Source organism: Asparagus officinalis, chromosome 10, assembly GCF_001876935.1.
Source record: "Asparagus officinalis chromosome 10, Aspof.V1, whole genome shotgun sequence".
Lineage (NCBI taxonomy): Eukaryota > Viridiplantae > Streptophyta > Magnoliopsida > Asparagales > Asparagaceae > Asparagus > Asparagus officinalis.
The window spans coordinates 576,705-590,680 of NC_033803.1; the positions used below are offsets into that span (position 1 = coordinate 576,705).

The 13,976-nt window shown below is 36.3% G+C and overlaps 2 protein-coding genes across 2 annotated transcripts; both read right to left on the reverse strand.

Moving 5' to 3' along the window:
* LOC109826034 (protein transport protein Sec61 subunit gamma) lies at positions 2,155 to 5,739 on the reverse strand. The gene is made up of 3 exons (XM_020392986.1): positions 5,578 to 5,739; positions 5,389 to 5,505; positions 2,155 to 2,461 (listed from the first exon to the last, which is right to left on the reverse strand). Exons 1-2 carry the CDS (start codon positions 5,669 to 5,671, stop codon positions 5,390 to 5,392), a joined length of 210 nt encoding a protein of 69 aa, XP_020248575.1. The 5' UTR covers positions 5,672 to 5,739; the 3' UTR covers positions 2,155 to 2,461; position 5,389.
* LOC109825377 lies at positions 8,279 to 11,593 on the reverse strand. Its single transcript, XM_020392234.1, has 7 exons — positions 11,477 to 11,593; positions 11,022 to 11,382; positions 10,754 to 10,911; positions 10,467 to 10,664; positions 10,230 to 10,384; positions 9,821 to 9,931; positions 8,279 to 8,651 (listed from the first exon to the last, which is right to left on the reverse strand). Exons 1-7 carry the CDS (start codon positions 11,591 to 11,593, stop codon positions 8,585 to 8,587), a joined length of 1,167 nt encoding a protein of 388 aa, XP_020247823.1. The 3' UTR covers positions 8,279 to 8,584.

A 13,976-nucleotide genomic window follows, 5' to 3' on the forward strand; every position in this document is an offset into this window, starting at 1 on the left:
ACTGAAGTATGCAGAAATTAAGAATAATATTTTTAACATAATAACGAATAATTGTGTGGAGGTACCTAATCTAGTATGCTATTTATAAAAATTTGCTTAGCTGTATACGTTGAACAATGTGTAAAGCTGAGCTGATTTCAGGAAATGATTTCCAGTTGTTCTCAATTTGTCACAAAATTTAAATTTGCTTAGCTGTATACGTTGGACAATGTGTAAAGTTGAGCTGATTTTAAAAAATGATTCTCACTCATATAAAGTTTTCACACAATTCAATGAATGCTTAGCTGTATATGTTGGAAGATGATGATAAAGCTGATCAGTTTCAGAAAATGATTCTCACTCATCTAAAGTTTTCATACAATTCAATGAATGCTTAGCTGTATATGTTGGAAGATGATGATAAAGCTGATCAGTTTCAGAAAATGATTCCCACACATATAAAGTTTTCACACAATTCAATGAATGCTTAGCTGTATATGTTGGAAGATGATGATAAAGCTGATCAGTTTGTACACAACGATTCAATTTCAAATGTTGACCCCCGACAAATTCAAATTCAAATTAAAAAAAAACAAATTTGAATTGGCTATAAATAACATTCACGAATTCTACTTCAAACCACCCAGTTCGAAGTATTTCTTCAAAATATTTTTAATCTCCAAACCAATCACTTTTTACAAAAAAAAATGTTTGCTCGATCATCTGAATACACAATTACTGAAGATATGCTCCTTTGTCAAGTATTCATGGATATTTCTCAAGACCCTATTATCGGTAGAAACAAGTCTCGAGATGCATTTTGGTCTCGTGTGGAGGACAGATACAATGAACTTCGAGATCAACATTTTGAGGTTCGTACGAGCCAATCAGTTCGTTCTTGAATGGAAATCATAAGTAATGAAGTAAGGAAATTGAATGCGTGCTTGAGACAAGTAGAGAATCTAAATTCAAATGGTGTTTCAGATGAAAATATTGTAAGTAGTCTATTAATTATCTTTTGAAAATTATTATTATTATTGAAATACATAACTTGATGTTCACTATCATTTGCATTTAGTTTGAGCAAAGATGTTATTTATGCAAGAACCAAAGTACAAAAAAGTTTCAAATTTGATCATGTCTAGAATATGGTTAAAATTTTTAAAAAATTTAAAGATGATGTCCCCACAACAAGACAAGTTGGTCGAAGACAACCCCAAGGTGTGAACTTCGACTTGTCACAATCAGATAATCCCACTCCGAAATCTCCTATATCAACATCTCCTGGATTGTCATCATTTACTCCACCTAAACGACCTATTTGGGTAAAAAAACCAAATTTTGAAAAGAAAAAATGATGATCATGAGTCAAGTGTAGTGGACTCCATCGACACAAATAACAACCGACTTATAGACAGATTAGAAAAGATGAGGTTGGACAGACAATTAGCATTTGATATCGAACGAGAAAAGATAGCCATGAAAAAAGATAGAGATGAATGGAAAATTATTATGAAAATTTTGAATTCCATTGTTGATCCAAACATACGTGAGTACGTTCAAGCTAAACAAATTAAAATAATACAAAAAAAATCAACAAGAACAAGAGTCTGCTTCTAATTTTGGCAATTATTTCAATGATATTAGAGACTCTGGATCCGATCTACCAGATTATTAAGAGTTGCTTGTCCATCTTATGTAATGTTATATGTTTAGTTTATATTTTATGATTTATTTTAATAAAGGTTTATATTATATGTGCTAGTTTTTATATGTTATGTATTTCAGTTATGTAATTTATATTTGAATTATGTTTTAGGATTGCTCTTTATAATTTTAAATTGTATTTCATAGGACTTTAATTATAATGTCTAGATTTTAATATTATAATTAATAATAATGTCTTTTAAATTTTAACATCATTTTTAATTTTAGAAAATAATTTATTTTGTCCAAATTATACAATTGAGGTAACATTATAAAATTTAAATATTATTAGGGTTGTTTTATAAATTTAAATAAAAACAGTTTGGGTCAAATTATAAATACATAAAATTAAAATGTAAAAATAAGAAGTTGAAAAATTAAAAATTAAAAAAGGCACAATAATACAGTGAGGAAGAGTGTAACGCCATTGTTCAAATTCGCTAAAATGCCGCAAGAAATGCGGCTCAATTAGAGAAGAAATGCGGCCATCCTGGAAATTATGATGGTATGATAATTCCAAGATTATTTCAAATACTGTCTAAGAACCTTACAAGCATTTCGGAAATTATGATGGTATGATAGTTCTGAGATTAGTTCAAATAATGTCTAAGAACCTTACAAGCATTCTGGAAAGAAACAAGAGCAGAAGAAAAAGGAGGAGAGATTAAAAGAGAATCTAGAAAATCACGCGTAAGCCTCTTGTGGAGTTGAGTTACAAGAAACTTGGTTTGTGAGTGTTCATTGGCTTCGTCTCTGCAAATGATCACATAAATTCCTATAAACAAAAAAGAAAAAAAAACATTAATATATGCGCCAGTAAAAATTAATCGTGCTGGTATAGTTGCATTAATAATGCAAGAAAACATATAGCGTGAAATATATAAAACAGGAAAGTCAGAAACCAGATAGTAACTAACATGGTCAAATGCAAATCAGCAACTCGGAACTAATTATTGTACAGAGTCACAGACATACAAATAAAACTCTTAGAGGAACTGCTTATAACTAAATGCTTGAGTTCAAAGATGCTCTGGGTCCTAAACAATCTCAGTGAAAAAAGATCGTATACTATCATTAGCAAGTAATAACATAAGTACGACTAAACTGTAGCCGGTCTATCCTTTAACGCAAAACTGAAACAGTTTGATTTCACTGCAACTGTGAATTCTTTTTTAAATTTTCAGTCCCAGACTTGTGTACGAGAGGAACACAGACCACGGTCATACATAGGGGTAGAAACAGACCAAATAGTTAACAAATAGTTCGCTCATTGTTCATTAAGTATTCGGTCATACTCGATTTGGCAGTTCATTTAACAATGGACAGATGCTTTTTAATATTCAGTTCATAGAAGTTAACCAAATGTATTTTCAATTCGTTTAATTATTAAATATTCGTTTATGTTTGTCTACTTATATATTATTACATTACATACTATCTTTTACGTGTGTATATTTATAAATATATTGCTTTTTATAAATTAAAAACTAATTAGTTATAAGCATATAATATAATAATTGTACTAGTCAAATATCATAATAAGAATTAAGTAAATCGTTAAAGAAAATAATTAAGAAAATACTTCAAACATATGGTCTGAACTCAAGAGCTCGTGGGAAAAACTTGTGAGTCACCACGTGTGCTAATCAGATATTCGTGAACATTTAACGAATATTCAGTTAAGTAACAAATCAAATTAGTACTCCCTCTTTGATGTGAATTGGAATTTGTAAAAGATAACCAAATTCAAATCTCAATATCATAGTATTCGATTAGATTCTGCGCATTCTACCCCTATTCATACTCAAAGATGGCGCATTCAGTGTAGATCCACAGAAAATTGGCCTCACCATAACATTGGTTGTCGTCTGTGACTCGAGGAGCAACTATTACACTCTGCCTAACCCTAATCAATTTCTCAACAACTTCACTTCTGACATCCTCAACAAATCCAATCCTTCGTAAGCTCATTTCTTCTCCTTCTAGTCTCCTCTGACTCCATCAAAACGCTAACCTAAAAATTATACTGCCTCCTTTCTCATCCAAGCACTACATTCTACAAAGGTGCCTTGCTTGTCACTACCCATGATGCCACGTCATCACACTTGGCATGCCATGAACTGGTAGCGCAAACATTCTCCCTACCAGTAACCCATTAGAAGCACAAACCCCTGCCCATTGCCACAACCATCCAAAAGGAAGCATACGGGGGGAAAAAGAATGCACAAGTCCAATCCTTCGTAAGTGCAAATGCTAGCCCAATATCCTAACCATATCAAATTTAATGGAACAGATTGTCATTGGAAGTGAACATCAACAAACGCCCTCTCAGCAGACTCCAAGGACGTGGTGAGCCACCATACCTCAAACTCAAAGAAATGCCATGTTCCCTAGTTGCAATGGCTCTAAAAAAACGATTAGATACCCTACAATTGATGACAAACTCTACCAGTTCATCTGAGGCTAGGATTGTTCATATTGCTATGCATTGTCCCTAGTCTTTCAGTAGGATGCTGACAATCTTACACTAGGATTGCTCATATTGCTATGCATTGTCCCCCAAGTCTTTCGGTAGGATCCTAACAATCTTACAAATATGGGGCACAGGGGCAAACTCTTTGACTTCGACACACAAGGGTTTCCCGATTTGGGTATCGAAAGAGTAAAAGCCCAGCAAAAGAAATCTATAATTATGCCTATATCTGTGTCAATAATGACAGCCAGTGCTAAAGAAGGGCAAAATCCCAATCCACCATGCCAGCACAAGAGATTTCCACCTCAGTTGTGCATACTCCAGTTGTTAGGTAGCATTTCTGGCACCCAATTTCCCAATTGTTTGAACATTATCCAGAGGTTAACTGCTGCAAGAGTAGAAGGTTGTGCCAAAGAAGAAAGAATCTATGGGTGCGTGCGATGTGTCACTAAAATGAACGTGGGCCTAATAATGACAAATAAAATTAGCTATACCTATTTTTCGGACTAGAGCAAAGTGTAAGCTAAAAAACTGCCGTGAAGGCAATAATTACAATGACTACATCTGATGATTAAACAAATCTCAATATTATATCGCTAATTAATTTATAGTACAGACTTCTTGTTTATTGACATACTTTCATAATCAGGCTTAAGGATGTCAATCTTCTGCCTTTTATTGTACATGTACTTCCTGTTTATTGTACATGTACTTCCTGGAGACTGCTGCTGCTACTTATTAGAAGTGGTTAGTGGTGAATTCGATAACTAACAATGTTTTCAATCATGAAAATGTCAATAGGTTGGTTTTACTTGACTCCGCTACTTCTTGTACAATGTATCTGTTAGACTTACTTCATTCGCAGTATATTACTGTGGAAAAAAGACTTTGAACAGTATTCATTTGGCTCCTATGTTGTAGAGTTTTCAAAATTAACTTCTCAGCCATCTATCCAATACGAATATCGTCATAAATTGCAGTGCAAGCATAGGCTCAATAACTTACAGAATTCAAGAATTAAGAACGTAGAAATGTAAAAGTGTAATCAGCGTGTCAATTGGGTTAACAGAGTAATCAGAATAGAGCATACGGCACTTATACAAACATTCCGTATACGCACATACAGGATCAAAGATCTAGGTTTTACGATCTCGAATCCAATTTAGGATCTCGAATCCAATTGTATAATCTAGAGAAATAACGGATCTAGGTGAATCTAGGATTTTTACCTTAACCAGATCCAACGATGATGTTGTTGATAGGAATAAAGATGAGCTTGACGAAGAATCCAACGAATCCCATCACAACGAATCCGATCGCGGTCCTAAACGCCACCTTCGTGAACTCTGCGTGATCGAAAAAAAAAAATCAAACAAAGTAAGGTTTAATTTTTTTTAACGGAGGGGATCTTGCTTTACCCTTGCGATCCGGCTTGTGGCATCTCTTGACGAGGCGGACGCTGTCCTTCGCGAAATCACGGAGGGGATCTACGACCGAATCCATGGCGTCCATTAGAGAAGAAGAGAGAAGATCGAGGAAACCCTAGATTTAGATTTGAGACGAGCAGCCGAGAGCGGAGAGGAAGCGGAGGGGTTAAATAATTGGGTGACACGTAAGGGGTTTCATGAGAAAGAGGACAAAGTTCAAGGGGTTATGTGAAATACCCTATAACATTATGGGGTTATGTGAAATTAAACCTTGTGAAAATTATAAGTTTGATTATTTGTCAAATTTCATACTCCCTTTAAAACGCACGAGTTTGAGAAAAAATTTCAGCAGACAAAGTACCCTTAACTCTTTTAGATATTACATTTCAATTCAAATCTATCATATTATTTGTATTATTGCATATATGATGTTATATTTGTGAGTTTTGACTTCATCCTTGATTATTTTAGAGAAAATGATGAGAAAAGTGTAAATGATTAGAAAATGGTAAAAAAATCAAATAATCTTAGATCTTAAATAATCTTAATCAAATAACTATTTCTACTAAGTTTTATATACCGATTTTAAGACTCAAATAATCTTAAATCATATGCTCAGGTGCTGAAGTTTAAAGTCGGAATCACCTATTTTCTGATTGCAAATTCTCTAAGGATGTCTAGAGCAGAATAATGGACTAGCTTTGCTTCAAGTGGCGGAGTTGCGATTAGAACGAGTTATTGAACTGGTATAGTTTCAGTTTACGGGGGAAATGCTTCAAACATAGTGTCAAAAGAATGACTATAACTTCATCAATATATAACATATGGATGGAGCGCAATGAGAGGATATTCAATCAAAATTCCAGAGATATTGAGCAGCTAGTTAAACACATTAAAGTGGATTTGATGACTACAATTATAAACAGCAAGGTAGATGCTGAAAACAGAGACTAGATACTATCTCTCTGACTCTGGATAAGTTTACAGTCAAAAATACAATCAGGGATATTTCATTGGGAGGCTGGGGGATGCAGTTGGTGATTTGTAAGAACACAGCATATATGTGTTTTTCTTCTTTTGGTGATGAATAAAATATGATGAGGTTCTGGATGTACATATATTTTTCATTTTGGTGATGAATAAAATTTTCATTTACCAAAAATATATATATATAACAGCGACATCATTCCGCAGTTAAGCTGGAGGTCTTTTCTTTGAGGATATTTGGGTAATTTGACAATGAACAGTGACATCATTCCGCAGTTAAGCTGTAACAAGTTAGTGGGGGGTTATTTGAAGTACTTTGGAGTTTTGGGGTTATCCTGGAAAAAATATTTGGGGTTCAGTGGAGATAATAAACAAAGTCCAGGAGTGCAGGGGGTTTTGCGCGATATGCCCCAGAGCTTTTGAGGGTTTTGTGAAATTAACCCAAACTGAAAAGAGACAGCAGAAGCCTTCAACAAATCACATCTTACTCCCAACGCCCCCTACCCTGTTCTTTATCCTTGAGGCCTGGCAATGTATATCCAGTCCTTGATGTAAGGAAAATGATAGGGGCATACCCCAACCACATCCCAAATCACATGTCTTCTCTCATATGCTACATTATACCGGGCTTCACATGGGATTTTAAAATCTCATGTGAGGCCCGGTATACTATAGCATATGAGAGAGGGGGTGCGGTTTGAGATATGATTGGAGGTATGCCCCTAGTGCCACCCTTGATGTAAACAATGAAATCACCCGAATACTCTTTGTGGGGAAAATATTCAACTACATGCAATGCAATGCACGTAATTGAATATCATGCTTATTTAAATTGATAAAAATAGAAAAAATAAAATAAAACTTTTTGTGATCATCAACTTAATAATCTCCCTCTCAAATGAAATATTGTTTCCTTCAACCTAGACTATGACCACGTAATCTACTATTTGTGAGTTACAAACACATTGATCTAGTACAACATCTCTGTTTATTAATATCTTAAAATCTTTAAAAGCTAGTTGATTATTCAATTCACAAAGTAGTTTTGCATATGAGTTTACTTTCAATACGTCCATTAAATTTTTACTTGTGGTTTGACTCATATTCACATTAACTTTTAGTTATGATTTCACTCGTATTTACGTTACCTAATATTCTCATTCAATTTTATAACTTGTTCTCCATATCATATAAGTAACACTGAAAGTATGAAAAATTAAATTCTCGTGAAATTAGAACAGGGAGATTATGATATATTATATCGTAAAGAACATACCGGTCCATGAAGACTTTTCCCTAATAACGATATTCTTACAACCATATTACTATTCAGTATTAAACCAAATTTATTGTTTAAGATAATATGACCCTTTTTAATAAATTATAAAGCATATATGTGAAAACCTCAATGCTTATAACCAATAGTTAGGCTTCACAAAATAGGTTAGCTTTACATTGCAGTTTGCTATTGGTAAAACTGTTGGTAATGACATTACCTTTCCTCTTTATCTTATTATCCACGCTTCTATGACGTGGGTTCTCTTTTACTAATCACTCAATTGGCTATAATTATTTTTTGTAATATCAGATGTTAGAATATGATAATATCTAAAAAGTGTTGATTCAAAATTCCATTTGTCCAATAGAAAGAGCAAACAAAGGAAATTAAAAGAATATTGCAGAAGCGTTCAAAAACACATGCTCATTGACAACAGAGGGTTCCATAATCTTGTAATAGAGATGATTCAAATTTCCATTCGTCCCCCCCCACCGTAAAGTTTGGAGTCCCTCACAAAATTTACCAATAAAAAGAATTGGGGATATAACATTGAAACTTATCCATATCATCCTTGGGTTGAATTTAACCTAAGAAAATAAAATTAGGTCATTTGAACCCAAGGCAGAAGGAAAGATGCAATGCTCCCCAGTAACAGAACTCAAAGAAGTTTGAATCCTGCAGTACACAGAAATTTTGCAGGTTAAATTAAGATTGGATCCTGCAGTAACGAACTCAACTTATTTTATCGGCGCCAGATACTTCAGTTCTGCAAACATCACCGCGACAGAGAGGACAGACCCTAACAAGCGGGGAGAAAAGCGTTTAATTCAGTAAACTCAGAAAGAAAATTTTTGCAAAGCTTTCAACAAGAAAATTTTTAACGGGTTTATAACAACAAATAGCACATTGGATTGCAATCAGAACTTTAGGGTCCTCTGCTAAAGAAGTTTTGATATCGAGCTACTTTGATATAGAAACAGTGGCATGAATACCCACAAAAAATGATCCATAAAGATAGACTTACAATTCATAATAAGAAACATCCGAAGAATAGAGATTTGCATGTGAATACTTATTTTAGTGTGTATAAGTTACTAGGGAGGTGGCGGACTCGGTATTTTAGTGCCAGTCTAGACGTCTAACTGTCCATACACACACGCGCGCACACACACACGTGCGTGTGTGTATTCTTAATTCATCATATTTTCACTACAAGCATAATGTGTATAAGTTTATATGTGCACAAATACCTTTGACAAAATTAAAAAAGGAGCTGACATACTTTATTTGCCAACTTAGGAGCAGTGTTGCGGTGGGTTATAAAAGTAGCAAATTCAAATTCTGTACCTAGTAAAATAAAAGGACTATTTCAAATTTTCAATATCAGTGCCTCGAATCTCTCATATTTTGTAATTAGTCCCCAAATCATTGAAATTGCTATTATACCCACGTCTTTATTGAAACACAGTAATGGGGGAAGAGATCAAAAGCTTGATATTTTTACCATATTGAGTAATCATGGATGAAGTATGGAATGCATGCAAAGGATAATGTTCTCTTGTGGGTATATGCTTGTTGAGGACCTCGATAAGTCCCACGTTTAAGCCAGGATGAACAATTGCAGGATTAGTTCAGTCCATGGCATAAAAAGTAAGATAAGTTATGGAACTGATCACAACTTGAAGTGGATCATATTGCTAGTAAAGAAAGGAAAGTTCCACAGAGCATGAACAATAAAGGGATTCTAACGTCATAAAAAAATGGCTGCCTCAATGTCACAATTATAAAGTCATCTGAGTTGGTGTAAGAGGCCCAGGTTTCAAATCAAACTCAAGATAGGTAACAGCCTTTTCTCACAAAAAAAAAGATCATAAAGGTAACCATGAATGGAAAAACTCAGAAATAGAACAAACTGCATTAAGCAAATATGATGATGGTTGTTCATAAGAAAGAATATTATTCGTGTACCTGTGAATCTCTTTCAACCACTTGTCTATGCATTTTTGATGAAATTCATGATTGCAGGGCAGTATCCGCATGAAATCTCCATCCTCATACTCCACAAGGCAAATATAACATCTGTACAGTCAATGGTCCCCAGAAAATTCTAATTAGGATCACGGGTGAAAGGCAAACAAAAACTAAGATCCCTAAAATAAATTTATAGCGAATCAAGGTCCAATAGGAATGCTACATTATGTATATGTAAACTCATGAAACCCGCCTTAAACTCTAAATTCAACCTTGAGGTTGGAAATCCGGTGACTTCCGCCATTTTTAAAGAAGAATGCTGAGGTCACATGTTTCAAACACCAAAATCACATCTTCCCATCACTTATGTATGAGAAACTTGAGGACATGCACGAGGAATACTTACTGAGCAATCTCATCATGCTGATGTTTTTGTGGCTTCATGTATACCTTTACCGGCATACATTCTACAACCTCCTTGGGTGCAGGAACAGATCCAATCGAAGAAAAGGCCGGACGAGAAGACAAGGCAACGGATTGCTGGTGGATTTCATCCAAAACCTAAATAAAAGCGGCCAACCACGCATGACAACATCACACAGAACATGATTTCTTAGTTTTCCAAACATGAGAGAAATTATACCTCGAAAAGTGCTTCGGCCAACATAACAATCCTTGACAAGCTGGCCCTAGTGCCCGGCTCATCGCTAGGATTGGACGCAACGCGGGCGGTCGCTCTGCACGTGCAACGGCCTGTTCTATGTTGGCCGGATGAAATGCAAGACCTCTCATGACCCGATAAACTCTCGAACCTACTACCCAACCTCTGAAGAGCTCGAACCTGTTAAAACCAATACAAAAGAAAATAAGTTGCAATACGCAACACGCACGTTCACACCGTAGCAAAGAGCAATGCCAAATTGACTCTACCTGAGATCTTATTCTCCTTCGTCTTTCGAGGAAAGCCGACCTGTGCTCCAACAAGTCATGACCGCTTCCCTCCCTCAAATTCAAACTCCCATCCTCCGTACGGTAGCCGTTCTCAGCAAAGCTGCCAACATCATACGGCAGCAATCTCCGCCGACCACCTTAAACCTCACGCTGCCCTCCAACTGACTGTGATTGTATCGCCTGATTTCGTTGCTCGCAGATTCCACGTGATTCCTACGCGATGAGTGATCCGCAGCTGCGTCGTCACCTGCAGCAGCACCAACAGCAACGTCCTCCTCGTTCTCGCTTCCCACGTCATCACAAGTGGTTTCGGGGAACAGAGACCGAGCCCTCGACGACCCTAAGCTCATCGCTCTGCCCAACCGAGACCCAATTCCATCTGGGATAAACCCGAATCGAGACCTAGACCTGCTCGATGGGTTCGAAGAGATAGCAGGATCCGCATCCGAACTACCGCTACTCTCCTGATGAGCCCCGTCTCGACCGGCGTTCGCCGACGAAGGTGGCGTCTTCCTACGTCTTCTCGATCCCTCGCTAATCTCTCTCGAGGATTTAATCTCGACTCCGTCGGTTCTACCAGCTTTCCCTTCTCCGTCGTCGTCGTAGTCCTGGATCAAGAACCAAAATTTAAACCCACAAACTCAAACTGGGCAACGGCAGGGACCAAAAAAAAAATAGGGAAAAAAAATCAATTTTGATTACTGGGTCACGAGGAGGGCTCGAAGAGAGGCCGAAGCAAGAGGCGCCGAAAGCCCTAGGCCTCGGGCGGCGGGGCCCGCTCGCTGCCGGCGACGGATCCTTGCTGGTCCCTGACCCCATCGGACCGAATCGAGATGCGTAGGAGGTTTGTTACGGTTTCATTTCATCGGGAAATGGAATAAACAAGAAGAAGAAGAGGAAGTTGGGTGGTGTTTTTATTAATGGGTTGAAATTATTTTTGAGAAAAGAAAGGTGGATTCTTTGAGCATGGAGACGATGAAAAGGGCGGATCTCTTTTGCGTTGGCGAACGCGATTATGCCATTATTTTCATCTTTTTATGACGGGAGAGGTAAAAAAAGGGGGGAGTCGCTTTCACGGTGAACAATAAATATCCGCTGCTCGAGTTTACATGATTCCATCCGTATCCTCTGATTCTCGCCAAAACACGCAACACCGAAAGCTCCCGCTCTGCGCGTGTGTGATAAGTTGTAATAAAATCATAATAATACTTACCGTCGTGCAATTGTAAGAATTTTCTCTAGAATTTTTTTTTTTAATGCGACACTTGCGTTTTAAACAAACTTACTATGCTTCGTGCGCTTTCAAAGTGCTAGCACGGATGAAATTATATCATGCCAATAACTTATTAATCAGAGAATCTTCTCAAATAGTAATATCTATTATTTCCAGAGTTGTTATGATGATTCAAAATAATCTTTTCCAACATCATACTCCTCACTCGAAAAAGAATTGCAATCATTTTAGAGATGATAAATATGCATCATTTGAAAGATTAACATTTAGTTTCAAAACTAAGAGACAAGAGAACAATATAACATAATTCATATTTTGAGAACTTTTTTCCCTTCTGAGTTGAGTACTAACGTCTTTAAAATGTTGCGAATTAAATAGTGAACTAGTCTCTCGGTCAGTGTCGCTTATATGGGGGCCACACAAAACAATTTGACATTTATTTGCCAAGGGGGTGTTTGGTTTAATTTCTACAAATTATAGAAAATATTTTCCACCCAAAATATGATTTCCTTGTATTTCTTAAAAAAATTATAGGAAAAGTTTTTGAGAAGTCAAAAAGTACATTTTTTTGACTTTGCTTGTTTGGTTCAAAACAATAAAATGGCCCGTAACTTTATAGAAAATAACAAGATTTTCTATAATTTGTAGAAATTGAACCAAACACCCCCTAAAATTATAGAAAAATGTCAATTTTATAGAAAAATGTCAACGTGGTGTCAGATTTCTGGGTGATTTCCGACCATTTTGAGAGAAAATTAATTTTGTAAATTTTGATACTTTTTTGTACTTTAAAGAAAATATTTTTTGTAATTTTTTTTGAATCAAAATCTACAGAAAATTTCAAATTACAGAATTGTCATTGTCAAATATTTTAAAAAAAAATTCTATAAAATTGTGCAACGAAACGCCCGTTAAGCATAAAAATAAGAAGAAACGTTGATTTATAACTCCCAACTAGCATGCGACAGTCCCAACAGCGGATCCTCCGACTATTTCCAAAACGCGAGCAATCTGTCTGCTGTCTCCAATCTTTTGAATCCAGTCAAGGGTCAAACCACGTGAATTACTGTGCCGGACCACGATAGCGCCTGCTCTCCACTGCCACCAAAAAACTGGCGCGTCCGTTCCGGACTACGACTTTGCACAAAGCAGTTACGCCGGAACAGTAGAACCGAACGTCGAGATGCCGCCGTAAAAAACAGCCAACACCAATCACGCAGTTCTACCGATGAAAATAGAAACACGTACACGAGTCGGAGCCAATACTTATGTTCTGTGTTTTTTTACGCGCAGCTGAAACATAGAGGCGTATACATGGTACACCCTTGGAAAAGGCCGTCGTTTGCTGCGGGAGTGTGGGGGTCCAAATGAGATGTCATGATAAACGGACAGCTTGGAGATTTTTCTGAAGAAAAATAATACAGTCACACCTCCGGTCACATCCTCCTCTAGCTACAGCGTAAGGGGCCCATTTGATATTTTTTTAAAAAAATCTCAAGTAGAGTCCTCTGCACTGTAGCTAGAAGGGGTATGATCGGAGTGTGCACGAGGGTGTGCCCGTAGCATCTCCCTTTTCTGAATAAGTTTTGTCAATTTTTTAATTTTTGCAGAATTGGTCTCATAATTGGGGATGAGGCCCCATTCTGCAAGCTGTGCTGTTTAATAGATAATAATGTGGGAGTCGGAATAACAAAACCACAATTGAGGTTGCATATGAAACAAGCACATGTTTTTTTTTTAATGAGCCACCAAGGTTTATATTATTGACAAGTACTTTATGTTCATCACTTTTAGATGCAAACGAATATCACCGTTCTATTTTTTGGCAGCTCATTTAGCTTGATAATAATATGTAAAATATTATATTAATGTACAATGAGGTGATATATTATGTACAATATTTTTCTGTAGATAATAAATGGAAAAATTGCTTCAAGGCCCCAAAATCCAAAAAGTCATGTGACCCAG

Excerpts from the sequence above, each read along its gene's own strand:
- LOC109826034 (XM_020392986.1), bottom strand. The coding sequence starts at position 5,671 with ATGGACGCCATGGATTCGGTCGTAGATCCCCTCCGTGATTTCGCGAAG. Across the intron at positions 5,506-5,577 it reads CCACAAGCCGGATCGCAAGG|AGTTCACGAAGGTGGCGTTT; the intron begins GTAAAGCAAGAT and ends TCGATCACGCAG.
- LOC109825377 (XM_020392234.1), bottom strand. The coding sequence starts at position 11,593 with ATGGGGTCAGGGACCAGCAAGGATCCGTCGCCGGCAGCGAGCGGGCCC. Across the intron at positions 11,383-11,476 it reads CGAGCCCTCCTCGTGACCCA|GACTACGACGACGACGGAGA; the intron begins GTAATCAAAATT and ends TTCTTGATCCAG. Across the intron at positions 10,912-11,021 it reads TGCTGTTGGTGCTGCTGCAG|GTGGTCGGCGGAGATTGCTG; the intron begins GTGACGACGCAG and ends GTGAGGTTTAAG.